This window comes from Ceratotherium simum, chromosome 22 (genome assembly GCF_057802395.1).
Source record: "Ceratotherium simum simum isolate JZ-2026a chromosome 22, ASM5780239v1, whole genome shotgun sequence".
NCBI classification, from domain to species: Eukaryota; Metazoa; Chordata; class Mammalia; order Perissodactyla; family Rhinocerotidae; genus Ceratotherium; species Ceratotherium simum.
The window spans coordinates 16,876,490-16,894,329 of NC_141921.1; the positions used below are offsets into that span (position 1 = coordinate 16,876,490).

General features: G+C 40.5%; 1 protein-coding gene across 10 annotated transcripts in view; it reads left to right on the top strand.

Moving 5' to 3' along the window:
• Window positions 1-17,840, top strand: part of FOXJ3 (forkhead box J3) — a 162,993-nt gene that overhangs the window by 107,103 nt on the left and 38,050 nt on the right. For 9 of the 10 annotated variants that reach the window (XR_015555769.1, XM_004443128.3, XM_087446152.1 and 6 more), the window contains one exon: window positions 15,581-15,682. The exons of the other annotated variant lie outside the window; for it this stretch is intronic. Coding sequence is in view for 8 of the 9 variants with exons in the window: in XM_004443128.3 (XP_004443185.1) it covers window positions 15,581-15,682 (102 nt within the window). In the remaining variant the exon portion in view is untranslated. The remainder of the gene's footprint in view (window positions 1-15,580; window positions 15,683-17,840) is intronic. 10 annotated transcript variants of the gene reach the window in all.

Below are 17,840 nucleotides of genomic sequence, written 5' to 3' on the forward strand. Positions count from 1 at the left end.
CTTGCTCTCTTCCCTTGTGGTTTGATGGCTTTCTTTAGTCTTATGTTTGGGTTCCTTTCTCTTAGTTTTTTGTATATTTATTATAGGTTTCTGGTTTGTGATTACCGTGGGATTCATATACAGTAACCCATGTATATAGCAATCTATATTAAGTTGATGGTCTCTTTAGTTTGACCTCTGTCTGAAAGTTCTACTCTTTAACTCCTCTCCTCCCACATTTTATGTTTTTGATATCATATCTAACCTCTTTTTTGTGCATTTGTATCCATTATGCTCTTATCATGGAAATAGATAATTTTTCCTATTTGTGGTCTTCTCTTTTCCCCTTAAATAAGTCCCTTTAGCATTTCTTGTAGTACTGGTTTCTTGGTGACAAACTCCTTTAATTTTTGCTTGCCTGGAAAAAACTTTTTCTCTCTCCTTCCATTTTGAATGATAACTTTGCTGGGTAGAGTATTCTTGGCTGTAGGTTTTTTTCCTTTTAGCACTTTAAATATATTGTGCCACTCTCTTCTAGCCTGTAAGGTTTCTGCTGAGAAGTCAGCTGATAGCCTTATGGGGTGTCCTTTGTATGTAACTTATCTTTCTCTTGTGGCTTTTAGGATTCTCTGTCTTTAATTCTGGACATTTTAATTATGATGTGTCTTGGTGTGGGCCTCTGGGTTTATCTTCTTTGGTGCTCTCTGTACCTGGATGTCTGTTTCCTTCCTTAGGTTAGGGAAGTTTTCAGCTGTTATTTCTTCAAATAGATTCTCTGCCCCTTTGTCTCCCTCTTCTGTTTCCGGGACACCTATAACACGGATGTTAGTGTGCTTGATGTTGTCCCAGAGGTCGCTTAGACTGTCCTCACTCTTTTTAATTCTTTTTTCTTTTACCTGTTCAGCTTGGGTGATTTCTTCTAGTCTTTCGTCCAGCTCGCAGATCCGTTTTTCTGTAACCTCTACTCTGCTTTTGAGTCCCTCTAGTGAATTTTTCATTTCCAGTATTGTATTCTTCGTTTCTGATTGGTTCTTTTTTATTTCTTCCCTTTCTTTGTTGACGTTCTCACTGAGTTCATCCATTCTTCTCCCAGGATCAGTGAGCATCTTTAACACTCTTTGTTTGAACTCTCTGTCGGGTAGGTTGCTCATTTCTGTTTCACTTAGTTCCTTTTCTGGGGTTTTGTCCTGTTCCCTTACTTGGAATGTATTCCTTTGCCTCCTCATTTTACCTCTTTCCATGTGCTTGTATCTATGTATTATGTAGGTCAGCTATGTCTCCTGCTCTTGGAGAGGTGACCTTATAAGTGATGCCTTATGAGGCACAGCAGTGTGCTTCCCTCAGTTCTCAATGTTCCAGGGGTGATCCCTATGTGGGCTACATGTGTCCTTCTGTTGTGGCGTGGTTGCTCTTCCTGTAGGTGCCCAGGGAGGCTGAGCTAGGCCCCTGGCCAGCTATTGTAATGCTCAGCTGCTTGTAGTTGTTGTGGGCCCTTCAGTCTCTTTATCGGGTATGGGGAGCCCCAGCACAGTTGGCTGCAAGTTCTTTTTTTTTTCCCTTTTCCTCCCCAAGGCCCCAGTAGATAGTTCTGTGTCATAGTTGCACATCCTTTCTAGTTGCTGTATGTGGGATGCGGCCTCAGCATGGCCGGACAAGCGGTGCGCGCTCGGGATCTGAACCCAGGCCGCCAGTAGTGGAGCCTGCGCACTTAACCACTAAGCCACGGGGCCGGCCCCTGGCTGCAAGTTCTAATAGCACATTCGTGTTACAGTATTCCTATTAAGTGAGTAGGCCCCCTGGTGGCAGGTTGTTAGGCTGGGGGCTTACAATTGCTATAAGCCTCCAACCTTTAGGTCTCTTGTCAGCTCTCTGAGGGTTGCAGATGGGCGGGGCTGGCCTCAGGCATGGGAGCACCCATTGTTTCAGGCTTTGGGAGGTGGGGCAAACCCCCTTTGTGGGCACAAGTCTTCTGCAGCTGACAAGCCCCATCGCCCACAGGTCCACATGCACAGTCAACACAGTCTTGCCACGTGTGCGCACCCTGACCTCCTGAAATGGATCCAGTCTCTCTAAGGCGGGAGCCCCACACACTCCACTACCGCCCCACACTCTCCACCTGCTCCTTGTCCACGTCCTGCCTCACAGAGGTGGACCCCCCGCCCCAGGCTGCAGAGAATCCAGGCAGTTCACTTAGCAGGCCCACAAGTTGCCCAAGGGCTTGTTGTTGGGTGGGGCCAGTCACTAGCGTGGGCTGCCTGCCCTGGCTGAGCTGGATTAAATCAGTGCTCAGCGGGTGGGGCAGACCCTGGGCTAGCAGGCCCCAGGGAGAACTCCAGTGGTGTCTGCCAGCATCTCTGTCAGCACGCCCACACCAGCCCACTGCAATGGCCGCCGCCAATGTCCCAGTCCCTGGAGAGGTCTCACCTTTCACCGAGATGCACTCACAGCCTATCAGGTGAGTCTCTTTTCACCAAAGCACTGTGCACCTTTCCTTCTGGTGATTTTAGGTTGCTTTCCGAAATGGGTGAGTTTGTGCGTGGGCCCTTTAAGAGCCAGCTTTAATTTCTTTGTGCACCAGCTTTTCTGGGGGTACTCCCCAATGTTTTAGTAGCAAGCAAAGTCAGATATTATGCCACTCATCTCAGTTGTGCTTGGTCCAAAAAATGCCTACAGCGGGAGTGCTCCCTGGCTCAGGGCCCCGCTCCTCCAGGGAGGGCTGCGTACGTTTGGGCTGCTCCCCAGGCGGCCGTGAAGCATTTGTGGCTTGTGAAGGTGGTGTTTTTCTCTCCAGAAGGGGATTTCTGCCTCTTCCCCCTCAATTAGGATTGTCGTTTGTTGCAGGAGTTCCTCTTATCCAGTTTTCACTTCTCTCTCAGGGGTAATTTTTCCACGAGTAGTTGTAAATTGGCTGTGTCCGTGGGAGGAGGTGAGTTCAGAGTTTGTGTACGCCGCCATCTTGACTTCTCTCCCACCCCTCAATTTGTTTTTAAACTTAAATCATGGGTCTTTGTTGTTTTGTAATGTTACTCTTTGCTTATAGGAACCTGTTATGCTAAAGCAGTGGTTCTCAGTGTGTGAGATCCTTTCAGGGGGTCCATGAGGTCAAAACTATGTTCACAGTAATACTAAGATGTTGGTTTTTTCTTTTTTTCCCTTTGCTGAGGAATGCTGGCCCTGAGCTAACATCTATTGCCAATCCTTCTCCTTTTTTTTTCGCTTTTTCTCCCCAAGGCCCCAGTAGATGGTTGTATGTCATAGTTGCACATCCTTCTAGTTGCAGTATGTGGGATGCTGCCTCAGCATGGCCGGACAAGTGGTGTGTCGGTGTGCGCCTGGGATCCGAACCTGGGCCGCCAGTAGCAGAGCACGTGCACTTAACCGCTAAGCCATGGGGCCAGCCCAATACTAAGATGTTCTTTGCCCTTTTGCTCATAAATTTTTCAGAGGTTGAATGACCTGTGATTTTGCCATAGATTGACTGCAGAGGCAGATCTGAGAATCCAGTGGTCTTCTATTAAGCCAAGCATTAGAACAATTTAAAAAAACAAGTAAAATAATGCCATTCTTCTCACTCAGTTTTGTTTTTATTTTTGTATTTTTTGTGAGGAGATCAGCCCTGTGCTAACATCTGCCAATCCTCCTCTTTTTTTGCTGAGGAAGACTGGCCCTGGGCTAACATCTGTGCCCATCTTCCTCCACTTTATATGGGACACCACCACAGCATGGCTTGCCAAGCAGTGCGTCGGTACGCACCCGGGATCCGAACCGGTGAACCCCCAGGCCGCCGCAGCGGAGGGCGCGCACTTAACCGTTTGCGCCACTGAGCCAGCCCACTAAGTTTTGTTTTGAAAACAATATTTTTCATACAAAACAATAGTCATGTTACCATGCAATGTGTTTGTTATTGTTGGTTTTAAATCAATTAATAGAATTTTGTCTTAGTTTTAATTTCTAATAGGTAAATATCAATAGATATAACTTGCATAAATAAAAGCTCTTTGGGATCCTCAATACCTTTTTTTTTTTTGTGAGGAAGATCGGCCCTGAGCTAACGTCTGTACTAATCCTCCTCTATTTTCTGTATGAGTTGCTGCCACAGCATGGCTTGATGAGGTGTGTAGGTCCACGCCCAGGATCTGAACCTGCAAACCCTGGGCCGCTGAAGCAGAGCACGTGAAGTTTAACCACTACGTCACCGGGCCGGCTCCCTCAAGAACTTTTTTTTTTTTTTTTTTTTTTTATTATTTTTTTTTATTGCAGTAACATTGGTTTATAACATTGCAAAAATTTCAGGTGTACATCATTGTACTTCTATTTCTGCATGGACTACATCATGTTCACCACCAAAATACTAATTACAACCCATCACCACACACATGTACCGAATTATCCCTTTCACCCTCCACCCTCCCCCCTTCCCCTCTGGTAACCACCAATCCAATCTCTGTCCCTATGTGTTTGTTTATTGTTGTTATTATCTACTACTTAATGAAGGAAATCATACGGTATTTGGCCTTCTCCCTCTGACTTATTTCACTTTGCATTATACCCTCAATGTCCATCCATGTTGTCACAAATGGCTGGATTTCGTCGTTTCTTATGGCTGAGTAGTATTCCATTGTGTATATATACCACAGCTTCTTTTTAATATTATGAAGGAGTCCTGAGATCAAAAAGCTTTAGAACTGTTGTGCTAAAGGAAGATTTCTTGTCTATCCCAGAAGACATTCCTTTTGAGAAAAGAAAAAATATACCTGTCATGATTTGAGTTACCCCCGAAGTAGACAAGGAATTGAGCACAGGTAGTTTGAGGGGTGATCCTAGGAAAGTGGGGCAATTTTCAAGTCAGTTCCCACTGTGAGCACTTAGAGCTCAGTTTCAGTGGAGAGCTCTGAGAGGCGGTTTAGAACTGTGGGGCAACAAGCTGGGATATTTATTTATCCTTCAACTTTTCTCCTCATTGAGTGAGTGATGCTACTAGGGACATTAGCTTTTCTGCACCTTTGGCCTGCCCTGCACGAAGCCAAAGCATGCTCCCCAACCAAATAAAACCTCTCAGGCAGAGTTACAGGTGTTTGTAGTGAGCAGCCTTCAGATGTAGAGATGAATGTAGAGGGAACATGGTTGGGTTCTGACAGATTTTGTCACATGTCTTTCCTTCTTTTCTGTTAGTGGAGTGTATATGTGTGTTTTCAGACCTGTGTGTACCCTTGTGTTTTTTTTTTTCCCCAGCCTCCTGCATTTTCATAGCCTTTGACTTATTTCTTAAATTGGATCCCAACCCAGGAAATCCTTAAAACAACACCTTTTGTCTGTTTAAGATGTGTATGGGTACAACTGTTCCTGTTAAATTAGTAGACTGAAGGTGTGTCTTTTGGAGTACATTGTTTCTTGTAATTGAAAGAGTCTCTTCCTGATCATGGCTTAGTGTTTGCCTAAGTGCATCATTCAGAGTTTTAAAACATAAGTGGACACATTTAGTACTGTTAAAGAAGTTTGAGGGTCTGGCCCCGTGGCTTAGTGGTTAAGTGCGGGCGCTCGGCTACTGGTGGCCCGGGTTTGCATCCCGGGTGCGCACCGACGCACCGCTTCTCCGGCCATGCTGAGTCCACATCCCACATACAGCAACTAGAAGGATGTGCAGCTATGACATACAACTATCTACTGGGGCTTTGGAGGAAAATAAATAAATAAATTAAAATTAAAAAAAAAAAAAACAACAACAGAGGAGGGTTGGCATGGATGTTAGCTCAGGGCTGATCTTCCTCACCAAAAAAAAAAAAAAAAAGTTTGAAATGGCTGTATGTAACTGTTGCTTGTGGGTAGTAAGGCCACATATTTACTGTGTTTCTGTTGTATGCTTAGCACAGGTAAGGTGCTTTGAAAGAATTATAAGTAGGAAATAATGCCCCTGTTAGAAAAGTAAAATTTCTGAACATTTTAAAGCTGGGAGTAAGGATGGGGTGCTGCCGGTGGTAGGAAATGGAAATTCCAAAAAGAAAAACCCTTTAGATTGTGTTATATTTTAGCAGCATTTAATGATGTTAAGTTCCTTAAGACATTAGTAGAATTATGAGCAAAACGAAGTCATGTTACAAAGCCATGAGGTGTCACTTTTATTAAGAACAAAATTTAGGGGCAATAGTACTAGCCTGGAAGTTAGGAGACCTAATTTTAAAGTTGTATATTATAAGTTAGATGTTTAATTTTTCTGGCCATAGTTTCTTTATATATAAATATAAGTGGATTGTCAGCTGTATAGCCCTGGGAGAGAATCTCCCTTCTAAAATTCCACAAGTGTCGGAGCCGGCCCGGTGGTGTAGTGGTTAAGTTTGTGTGCTCTGCTTCGGCTGCCTGGGGTTCAGATCCCGGGCGTGCACCGACGCAGCGCTTGTCGGCATCCCATATAAAGTAGAGGAAGATGGGCACAGAACTTAGCCCAGGGCCAGTCTTCCTTGGCAAAAAGAGGGGGATTGGCCTTGGATGTTAGCTCAGGGCTAGATCTTCCACACACAAAAAAATAAAATAAAATTCCACAAGTGCAAAGGCTCTGAGGTAGAAACATGCTTGGCATGGTGAGAAACAGCAAGGAGGCCACTGTGGCTGGACTGGTGTGTGTGAGGAGGGAAGAGTAGTAGGACTTGACATCAGAGAAGTAAATTGTGGGAGCAAGAGGAAGATATTCTGTAGGGGCTTGTATGCCTTTGTAAAGAGTTGGGTTTTATTCTGAGGAAGGTGGAAAGCCGTTGGAGGGATGTAAGCAAACTTGTGACATAAGATGACTTACATTTTAACAGGATCATTCTAGCTGATGTCTGGAGAATAAGCTATAAGAGAACAAGGGTAGAAGCAGGGTGATCAGGAGGAAATTGCTGTGAATAGTTTTGCTTAAATCTTGTAATGCGGTGTGGAAATTATTTGAGGGAGTAAAGGCCAGATAGCGGTATATAAACTCACTGTCCTACACACATTGGTCTCTGCAAAAAACGCATAATCTGCAATTATGCAGCTTTTATTGGAACAAAGATGGAGGAATACACATTACTTTTTCTTGAAGTTAAGAGCTTAATTGTGTGTTCTAGTTCAAAAGTGATTGATTACAAGTTTAAACAGAAAGATAGCTGGAGGATGGATGGATAAATAGAAAAGAGGACATTCTTCTAGGCAGGATACTCTGCACTTTGCTCCATATCTGAGATTGTTGTCATTTGCGTTGTTATTTGTGACTCAGTTTCTTCCATTGTTATACAGAGTAGTTTTTTGATTGTGATCGCCCACAGTGTGCCTCCCTTCTCTGAGGCTGAGTCTGAGTAAGGGAGCATTTAGTTAAAGGAAGGGAGCATTTAGTTAAAGGAAGGGAGCATTTAGTTAAAGGTGTAAGTGAGCAGAGGAAGGAATGCAATCTACATTTTTACTCTTAGAACTGAAAAAAACATTATTTCAATTGGGCAAACATACTGAATATACATTATGTGGGAGGCGCTACATGTTGCTTCCAAGACATATGTGTAAATAGAATTTCCTGTGAGTTTTAAAGCAGAAGAAATCCTATCCAGTTAGAGAGGTAGACTAGGAAGTGTTTCATCATATTGATGAATGGGTAGAATTTAGTTTTTTGCTTTTTATAATACTACTGAGATCGTTTATGTACAATTAATTAAATATTTAGATTTTGCAATTTGAGGAGTTTTGACATGTGAAATTATCACGAGTGTCAAATGAACATTTCCATCATCCTCAAGTTTCCTCCTGTCCCTTTGTAATTCATGCCTCCCTCCATTCTTATCCCAAGACAACCCTGATCTGAGGAGAATTGACGTCTTAATGATATTGATTATTCCAAGCTATAAAAATGTTTTATCTGTTCATTCATTAGATCTTTAATTTCTCTTAGGAATGTTTTCTTAGTTTTCAGTGTAGAGGACTTGGATGTTTCCAGTTAGATTTAATCCTGAATACTTTGTTTTTGGATGCTGTACAGTCATGTGTTGCTTAATGAAAGGGATACTTTCTGAGAAATATGACCTTAGGTGATGTTTCTTTTTGGCGAACATCACAGAATGTACTTACACAAACCTAGATGATATAGCCTATTACACACCTAGGATGTATGGTGCTAATCTTATGGAACTACTGTTGTATATATGGTCTGTTGACTGACATGTTTTTGGCACATGACTGTATATTTTAAAATCCATTTTCCAATTGCTTGCTGCTAGTATATAAAAATGTAATTAATTTTTGTATATTAACCTTGTATCCTTTAATCATGTTAGTTCTAGTAATTGTTTTGAAGATGCCTTGGGATTTTCTGTATGAACAATTATATCATCTGCAAAAAGACAGTTTTCTTGTCCCTCCCCCTCTTCCTTCCCTGTCCCTTCCCACCATATTGCAGCGACTAGACTCTCCAGTATAGTGTTGAATAGAAGTGGTGGAAATGGGCATCCTTGCCTTATTTCCATTCTTAGGGGGACAGCGTTTTCAGATTTTACCCCTAAGTATGACTGTAAGCTGTAGGGCTGTTGTAGATGCCCTTTATCAGATTGAGGAAGTTCTCTAGTAAGCCCAGTTTTTGCTGAGAGTTTTTGTTGTGAATGGGTATAGAATTTCATCAAGTGCTTTTCTCTACCTGTTGAAGTAATCATATGACTTTTCTTTATTCTATTTGCATGTTAAATTACATTGGTTGCATTTTGAATGTTAAATCTTGCATTCCTTGGATAAATACTAAGTCACAATTAATATATCGTTGGATTCAGTTTGCTAATATTTTGTTAAGGATTTTTGCGTGTATATTCATGAGGAATATGGATTTATAATCTTTCTTTGTAATGTCTGTCAGGTTTTGGTATTAGGGTTATACTGGCCTCATAAAACCATTCGGGCAGTATTCCTTTCTCTGTTTTGTGAACAAGTTTCTTTCTCTTTTTTTTTGTGAGGAAGATCAGCCCTGAGCTAAAATCCATGCCAGTCCTCTTCTTTTTGCTGAGGAAGACTGATCCTGGGCTAACATCTGTGCCTGTCTTCCTCCACTTTATATGGGACACTGCCACTGCATGGCCAGACAAGCGGTGCCTCGGTGCACGCCTGGGATCCAAACCCGGGCCCCCAGCAGCGGAGCGCACACACTTAACTGCTATGACACAGGTCCAGCCCCTCTGAACAAGCTTCTGTAGATTGGCATATATCTTCCTTGAATGCTTGAGAAAATTCATCAGTGAAACCATCTGGGCCTGCAGTTTTTTGTGTGGGGAGGTTTTTGATACTTAGTTTATTTGATATGGGACTATTCAAATTTTCTCTTTATGCCTGTTTCGGTAAATTATATTCTTAAAGGAATTTGTCCCTTTCATCTAAGTTACTGAATTCGTTGGTATAAAGTGGATTCATAATATTCTCTTATCTTTTAATATTCATAAAATCTGTAGTAATAACTCCTCATTCATTCTTTTTTTTTTTGTGAGGAAGATCAGCCCTGAGCTAACATCCATGCTAATTCTCCTCTTTTTGCTGAGGAAGACCGGCTCTGAGCTAACGTCTATTGCCAATCCTCCTCCTTTTGTTTCCCCCCAAAGCCCCAGTAGATAGCTGTATGTCATAGTTGCACATCCTTCTAGTTGCTGCATGTGGGACGCGGCCTCAGCATGACTGGAGAAGCGGTGCATCGGTTCGTGCCCGGGATCCGAACCTGGGCTGCCAGTAGCGGAGCCTGCACACTTAACTGCTAAGCCATGGGGCCGGCCCCTCATTCATTCTTGATATTGTTGGTTTGTGTTCTTTTTTTCAGTATAGCTAAGGGTTTGTCAGTTTTGTTAGTCTTTTCAAAGAACCAGATTTTGTCTTTGTTAATTTTTTTGTTTTCTGTTTTCTATTTTATTTCTTTTTTTATAATTTTTATTTATTTATTTTTCCCCCAAAGCCCCAGTAGATAGTTGTACGTCATAGTTGCACATTCTTCTAGTTGCTGTATGTGGGACGCGGCCTCAGCATAGCCGGAGAAGCGGTGCGTCGGTGCGCGCCCGGGATCCGAACCCGGGCCGCCAGCATCGGAGTACACGCACTTAACTGCTAAGCCACAGGGCCGGCCCTTCTATTTTATTTCTACTTTATTATCCTTTTTGCTTACTTATTTTTCTACTTACTAATATTTCTAGGTTCTTAAGGTTGCAGCTTAGCTAATTGATTTGAGACCTTTCCTCTTTAGTGATATAAGAATCGAAAGCTATAGGTTTACCTCTAAGTACTGCTTTAACTGCATCTCACAGATTTTGATAAGTTGCATTTTCATTATCACGTAGTTCAAAATATTCTAAAAATTCTCCTGTGAGTCTTTTCTGACCCATGAATTACTTATAAATGTGTTAATTTCCAAATATTTCAAATAATGGGTTTTCCTAGATATCTTATTGATTTATAATACAATTTCTTTTCATTTCAGTCTTTACATATTTATTGAGACTTGTTTTGTGGCTCAGCTTGTGCTGTATCTTAATGAATGTCTGTGTGCACTTGAAAAGAATTTGTATTCTACAGTTGTTTGGTATAGTGTTCTCTAATATCAATTAGATCAAGGCATTTGCTAATGTATTCTAATGTTTTTTTCTTTACTGATTTTTAACTGTCCGTTTTGCTTCATGTATTTTGAAGCTCTATTATTAGTCACATTCACATTTGTAGTTATTATGTCTTCATTTATTATTTCTTTATGAAGTGTTTCAAAATCTCTGGTATACTCTTTTACTGTTTTATTTGATATTAATATAGCCACTTCACCCTTAGACATACTGTTTGCATGGTATATATTTTTCCATGTATTACTTTGAGCTTGTCTGTGTCTATATATTGAAGTTATGACTTTTGTAGGCCACATTTAGCTGAATCTTGCTTTTTTAGCATCTCTGATAATCTGTCTTTTTATTGGAGTGTTAGACCATTAACATTAATGTAATTATAGATATTTTAGATTTAGGTCTATATTTGTTTTCTTTTTGACGTCTGTGTTTTTAGTTTCTTTCCCCCCTTTCCTGCCTTCTTTTAGATTATTTGGATATTTTAGTATTCTATTTTATCTATTGGCTTTTTAGCTATACCACTTTATGTATTTATATATTGGGATTTCAGTATACATTTCTAACTTTGTACAGTCTACTCAGAGTTAATATTGCACCAGTGCATATAAATTGTAGAATTCTTCCAACCATATGGGTCCCCTTTGCCCCTTTCCTCACCATTCCCCATAGTTGTAATATATATTACATCTGCATATATTGAAAATCTTGCAAGACAGTACTGTATGTTTTGCCTTAAGTCATCATATGTAATTTTTTTTTTGTGTGTGTGTGTGTGAGGAAGGTCAACCCTGAGCTAACATCCATTTTGCCAGTCATCCTCTTTTTGCTGAGGAAGATTAGCCCTGAGCTAACATCTGTGCCCATCTTCCTCTATTTTGTTTATGGGATGCTGCTACAGGATGGCTTGATGAGCGGTGCATAGGTTGGCGCCTGGGATCCACACCTACGGACCCCTGGCCGCCGAAGTGGAGTGCGCCAACTTAACCGCTATGCCACCAGGCTGGCCCCAATCATATGTAATTTTTAAAACCCAAGAGGAAAAGAGTAGTCTGGTATATTTACCCAGATATTTACCATTTCTGGTGCTTTAATTCATTCCTCAAGGTCCAAGTTTCCCTCTGCTATAATTTCCCTTCAACCTAAAGAACTTATTCTTATATTGCAGGTCTCCTGGCAGCAAATTCGCTTAGTTTTCCTTTCTCTGGAAATGTTTCTTTTGCCTTCATTCCTAGAGAATATTTTCATTAGATATACAGTCTAGATTGAAAATTTTTTGTTCTTTCAGTACTTTAAAGATGTTCACTGCCTAATGACCTCTGTCATTTTTTTTGAGAAATCCAGTCATTTTTCAATTGGTGGTGTTCTGTATGTGATATGTCATTTTTCTCTGGCTGCTTTCTATCTTTATTTTTCAACAGTTTAATTATGATGTATCTAAGTGTGATTTTTCTTTGAATTCATCCTGATTGGGGCTCACCGAGGTTCTTGAATCTATAAATTTCCAGAGTCATTTCTTCCATATTTTTTCTGCCCTTTTCTCTTTTTCCTCTCCTTCTGGAACTCTAATTACCCATTTTAGACCTTTTGCGATTATCCCATAGCTTTCTGAGGCTCTGTTCTTGTTCCTTTTTTTTTTTGGTTGGCCCTGGGCCAATCTTCCTCTTTTTACTTGAGGAAGATTGTCCCTGAGCTAACATCTGTGCCAGCCTTCCTCTCTTTTGTATGTGATATACTGCCACAGCATGGCTTGATGAGCAGTGTGTAGGTCTGTGCCTGGGATTGGAACCTGCAAACCCTGGGCCACCAAAGTGGAGCGTGCAAACTTAACCGTTACACCACCAGGCCGGCCCCGCTTCTTTTTCTTTTAAATCAATCTTTTTTCTTGTTGTTCTTTAGATTGGATAATTTCTCTTGATCTGCTTTTGAGTTCACTGATTCTTTTCTCTTTCATCTTCATTCTAATATTAAGCCCATCTATTGACTTTTTAACCACTACACCATGGAGCCAGCCCTAAATTTTGTTCCTTTTTATATGTTTTTATTTCTCCACTGAGATTTCCTTTATTATAATAGTTTTTGTTCAGATATTTGTGTTTTTTCTTAAAACTTCATATCATTGAGCATAATTATAATAGCTCCTTTAAAATCCTTGTCTCATAATTCCAACGTCTCAGTCTTCTTATGGTGGACTTCTATAGATTGTCTTTTTTCTTGAGAATGGGTTACATTTTCCTGTTACTTTATGTCAGGTGAATTTGGATTCTATCGGGGACATTATGAATGTTACATTATATAGACTCTGGGTTCTGTTATAATCTTCTGTAGAATATTGATATTTTTGTTTTAGCTGACAGTTAACCATGTTAGACTCAAACTGTTAAGTTCTCTCTTACCTTCTGTGGACAGTGGTTCCAATTTCAATTTGCTCCTTCCAGCGTCTGCTTTATTCTAATCTGCGTATGCATAGTTCAGAGGTCAGCCTGAGACTTTTGTAGTGTTTCATACACAACGTTAAGGGATCCCTTTTGACTTTCTTCCCTGTGGGATTCCCTTCTTTCTCTGATAGCTGGCTGTGTTTACCTGGGCTCTTTTGTCCTGGTTCCTCCTGACAGAAAGACAACTTGAGCTGTTTACTCCACATCACTGCCTGGCCTTGGGGCAAAGCTGCAACAAAACAGAAAATTCACCAATGTGCTGGTCTCTCCCGGTTTTTACTTCTTTCCACAATCTGCATGTTTTATATACTCTTCAGAATCTGCAGCTGGTTGTCATCTTGTATCCCGTCCCCGTGTCTCCCCCCCCCCATTTGTGTTTGTTGTCAGCAGAAGGTTAGTATGTGGGGATGTCATGCTACCAAACAGCAACTGGAACTTGAATGGGTAGGATTTTGACAGGGGTTAAGAGGAAACTCCAGAAAGGACCTTTCACAAGCTGACTGGTGCCACCTAGATTAGATGCACTGATATTTTCTTTATCCAGAATTTGGGTTTTGGCTGCACTAGTAACGGTTATCCAAATACATTTTGGGATACCTAGGTCCACTGGCTTTACTAATCAGACTACTTGTTGTTTGTTAATAGCGTAGAATCAGTACACCTATAACTAAAAATATGTACCATACTATTGAGCATGTCAAAGTATGTAAAGAGAGTGTCCTGTATTCTCTCGATTGAACCAGACTGAAGTATCCATGGAGAATATCTAATTAAAAGATTTTTAAAATACTGTCTGATGTATAATAGCTGAAGCTATGAATCTGGCTTTGTGGGAGTATAGTGCTTCATACCAAAGCCGTCTCCTTTCTCATTAATCACCATTGAATATTCCTCTGTTATCAGCAGATCCTTGGCATCAGCGGTAGGTATGTTCCAGTGGTCATCATAGTAGCTAGCACTTATTGTGGGTTTCAGATTCTGTGCTAAGTGCTTTACATAAATTATTTCATTAATGCTCTTAACAAACCTCTAAAGGAAGTAGCATAATTCTCTTTTTATAGATAAGGAAAAGAGCCTAAAGGTTGAGTAATTTGCATGAAATCACACAACACAGGCTTGCCTCTTCTTACCAATGGGGAGGAGTGAGAATTAAGTGGTGAACCAATCCTGTGGACTGAGATGACTGAGTTGAGTTACAAGAACATGAGATTTGCAGCTTTCTAAAGTAATCTTTTTTGTTAATTTAGGTGAAGCTAAGTTGGCTGGCACCAAAACTGAGGCATAGACAAAGTTGTCTTTGTAGGTCTTTCACGTGTGTTTCTGAAGCCCTTTTCCATTTTCACCTCACTCTCAATATGTACCCAGAAGCTAAGTGCTAGATTCTACCTCCTAGGGGTGACTCTTGTCTTTTCTTTTTTTGATTTCAATCAAGATGCCTCTTCCCCACCCTTGTAGGTTATCTGATGAGAGAAATTCATGTGAGCGATTAAATGATAAATAGATTCATCTTAGAAATGTATCTCAGTGAAATTGCTCTCTTTCTTATCCAGTATGATCTTTTAAAAATGCATGTTCAATTGGGATCATGTATAGAACAAATGTTTTTTGCCGGAGAGGAAAATACATGGAACTAGCATGATAGTCACAAATTGTTGAAATCTCTTGAGGGCTCAGCTCACTAAGGTAATACAAGCCATTTCTTATGGGAGAGAGAGGAGTTGTCATAATCTATATCCAAAATTCTAAATGTAGAAAACCTTCTATATTGGTTTTTGCCACCCATGTTAGCTCTATAAACAGTGCATATGAAGTTGTGCTATTCAGGATATTGTTCAGGTGTACTAACAGACAAAGGAAGAAAAATAAAGCAACAACTGAGAGCCTTAGGCCAGAGAGATTTCTCTCTCTCTCAGGTAAAAGTCCAAACTGATAGGTGGATCAGACGGATAACCAGCTCTATTTTGCAAGGTCATTCAAATGTTTATGTTTCTTCTAATCTTGTCTTTCCACTGTTCCCCAGGGTATAACCTTCAGCTTTATGGTTAAGTAAGATCACCACCATGTTATCTGTGTCCCAGGCTGCAATAAGGGGGAAAGAAGGAATGGAGGGCACACAAGTTCCTTTCAAAGACGTGACCCAGAAGTTGTACACATCACTCTTGCTCACATCCCGTTTGCAACACCTTAAGTACATGGCTACAGCTAGCTGCAAATGAGGCTGGAAGAGCTAGTCTTTAGCTGGGCAGCCATGAGTCGAGAACTATAGAGTTCTATTACTAAAAGGGAGAAGAGGGGAGAATGGGTTTTAGGGGACCACTAGCAGTCTCCCCTACAGACATTTCTAATTTTTACTAACCTATCCCACAGTCAATTAAAAGAGTTGGTAAGGAGTAGCCATACCAATGGACTTTGTGATGTCATGTCAGTAGAATATTAAAATATAGTAGAAGAGATTTCAGTAGTGATTTAAGTTCATTTTCAGAAACAAAGCACAAAACTGGATGTAGGAGAATTTGATGAAATATCTTCAAATTATGTTAAAGTTGCTGGATATATGAGCTAATAATTATTTATTTTGTTCTTGTATTTTAGGCCTCAACTCCATATAGCATAGATTCAGATTCTTTGGGAATGGAGTGTATTATTTCGGGAAGTGCTTCTCCAACTCTGGCAATCAACACTGTGACTAACAAAGTAATTCCGTTTTTTTAAACATTTTTGAAGTGTCATTGAGTAATACATTTAATTTGCCTTTATAATAACAATAGAGTTCTATATGGTTGAGTTTAAAGATGATATAAATTTGGCTAACCCATACATGGCAGCTTGAAAGCTGAATCCACAATGTTTTGAGGTATACCCAAATTAGAAGAAAGTATTTCTCTGGAGAAATTGGAAGATGCTTATTGGGAAGCTCTCTGTTACTTTAAATTCTTGACACTGCCAGTTCCCATTGGTGGAATTTTTGAGTCAGCATTTTATTGAATCAGTTTGTTTCAAAATCATTAATTACCTCTCTGAATATATGATTGAAGAAAAGATTGTCAAATTCTCGGGCAGTCAACAGAATCCAGTAAAATAAATAATTTGGACAAACTCATAGAGTTCATTGGAATGGTAGTCAACCTGTTCCATGATATTCAAGTCTAGGTACATACCCAGAAATAGTATGTGGTAATCTGTTGCATTATTTTTTTGAAGTGAGGATCAAAGCTTTGTGCCAACTCACTGATGCTTAGTGGGATACAAATGTCTCTTCTTTATAAGGTACTTAGTCTCATGTCTCAAAACTCTAAAAAGGGTCTGGGAGATTCATGAAGTAATGGAGTTGTATGCATTTGTTTCCTCCCTTACTAAACTGTGAGCACCTGGAAGGCACACATTTCTCACATGCATGCTCACACTCTCTTTCATCTTGCTTTCACTCTCTCTCTCTCTCCCGTGCTGTCACTTGCTCTTGCTGTGTCTCTGTCTTTTGCTCTTCCACTTTCTCGTACGCGCGCGCGTGCACACACACACACACACACACAAACACTAAGATAGTATACATAGGATATTTTTATTTGTAGAAAGATAATGAATAAACAGATAGAAGAAAGATTATAATAAGAATGACCAATCAGATTTCTAATTTAGAAAAGAAACTGGCAGCTGAGGTGTAGAGTAATGGTTTTTCCCAAATTATTAATCCATGTAATGATTCCATCAGAATCACTTAGGGGAGGGATGTGTGTGTATTTGGTGGTGGTAGTGAGTCCCAGATTCTATTGCAGGCCTACCAAATCAGTTACTTCATCCTTGTTTGATAAGCCCAGAGACTGTACTTTTAAAGATCATCCTTAATAGTGCCCAACTAGACTTCAGAGTTTCTGGTGAAGCAGATGGGTTAGAATCAGAAATAGCCAATACTGCTCTTTGCGATAGTCCAAGTAGAAGGTACCAAGGCCTGAACATAGGCATTCGTGGCTATTAGGAAGCAATTAGGAAATAGTAATGCTGAGACTTCATGACTAAATAATATGAGAGTCAAAGGAGCTGCAGAATTTTGCTTCCAGATATGATAGACTAGCTAATATCAGATTAACTCTTTTCCCTATCTATGTAAAATACCAACCCTCCAATAAAAAAGGAGCAGGAAACATTGGAGAACAAGATAGCCAGGACTTCAGGGCTGAAGATCCCAGAAAAAAGGGAAACACATTGAGATAAGCCCTGCAAATTTTTGCTTTGGACATTTCTCAATTCTTAGTGCATGGTGTAGAGGCTGAACAGAAAACAGCAGCCTAGAACAGTCATTGAGCTAGGGAGATAAAAACTGGAGTTTGGGGCTACCAAACAGCCAGGGCTTGAGGACTAAGCTCCTGCGGAATCTCAGAAGTGAGCTCAACTTTTTGCAAACAATATCCACTTAAGGCATTTGCTAACTCCTAACCTGTGTGTGCTTGGGCTCAGACACAGACAAATCAGGTAGATTTTTCACTAGCCGGAATTCAGCAGTCACAGAGAAGGAGGGGCAAAAATTGTAGTTTGTGATCTTCAAGGAGGAGGGAGCCATGGTAAACACCCCAGGCTTTCAAGGTGATACCTCAGAAGGGTTATGTTCTATGAGTAAGAGCAAACCAGAATAGAGCAGCCCCAAATTGTTATTAGGGTGGTATGCTAATATTCTTCTACTTGCCAAAAGAAATCTAAATCCTTTCTGGAAGAAGATAACATTATCCCAAGCTTTTACAAGTTTTTATAAGTAAGGTCTCACCTTCAGTCAAAACTTTTAGACATTCCAGGACACAGGACCAAATAAATACCAAGAGAGGAGCAAAAAAAGGCAATATAAGTGTATCCACAAGTGACC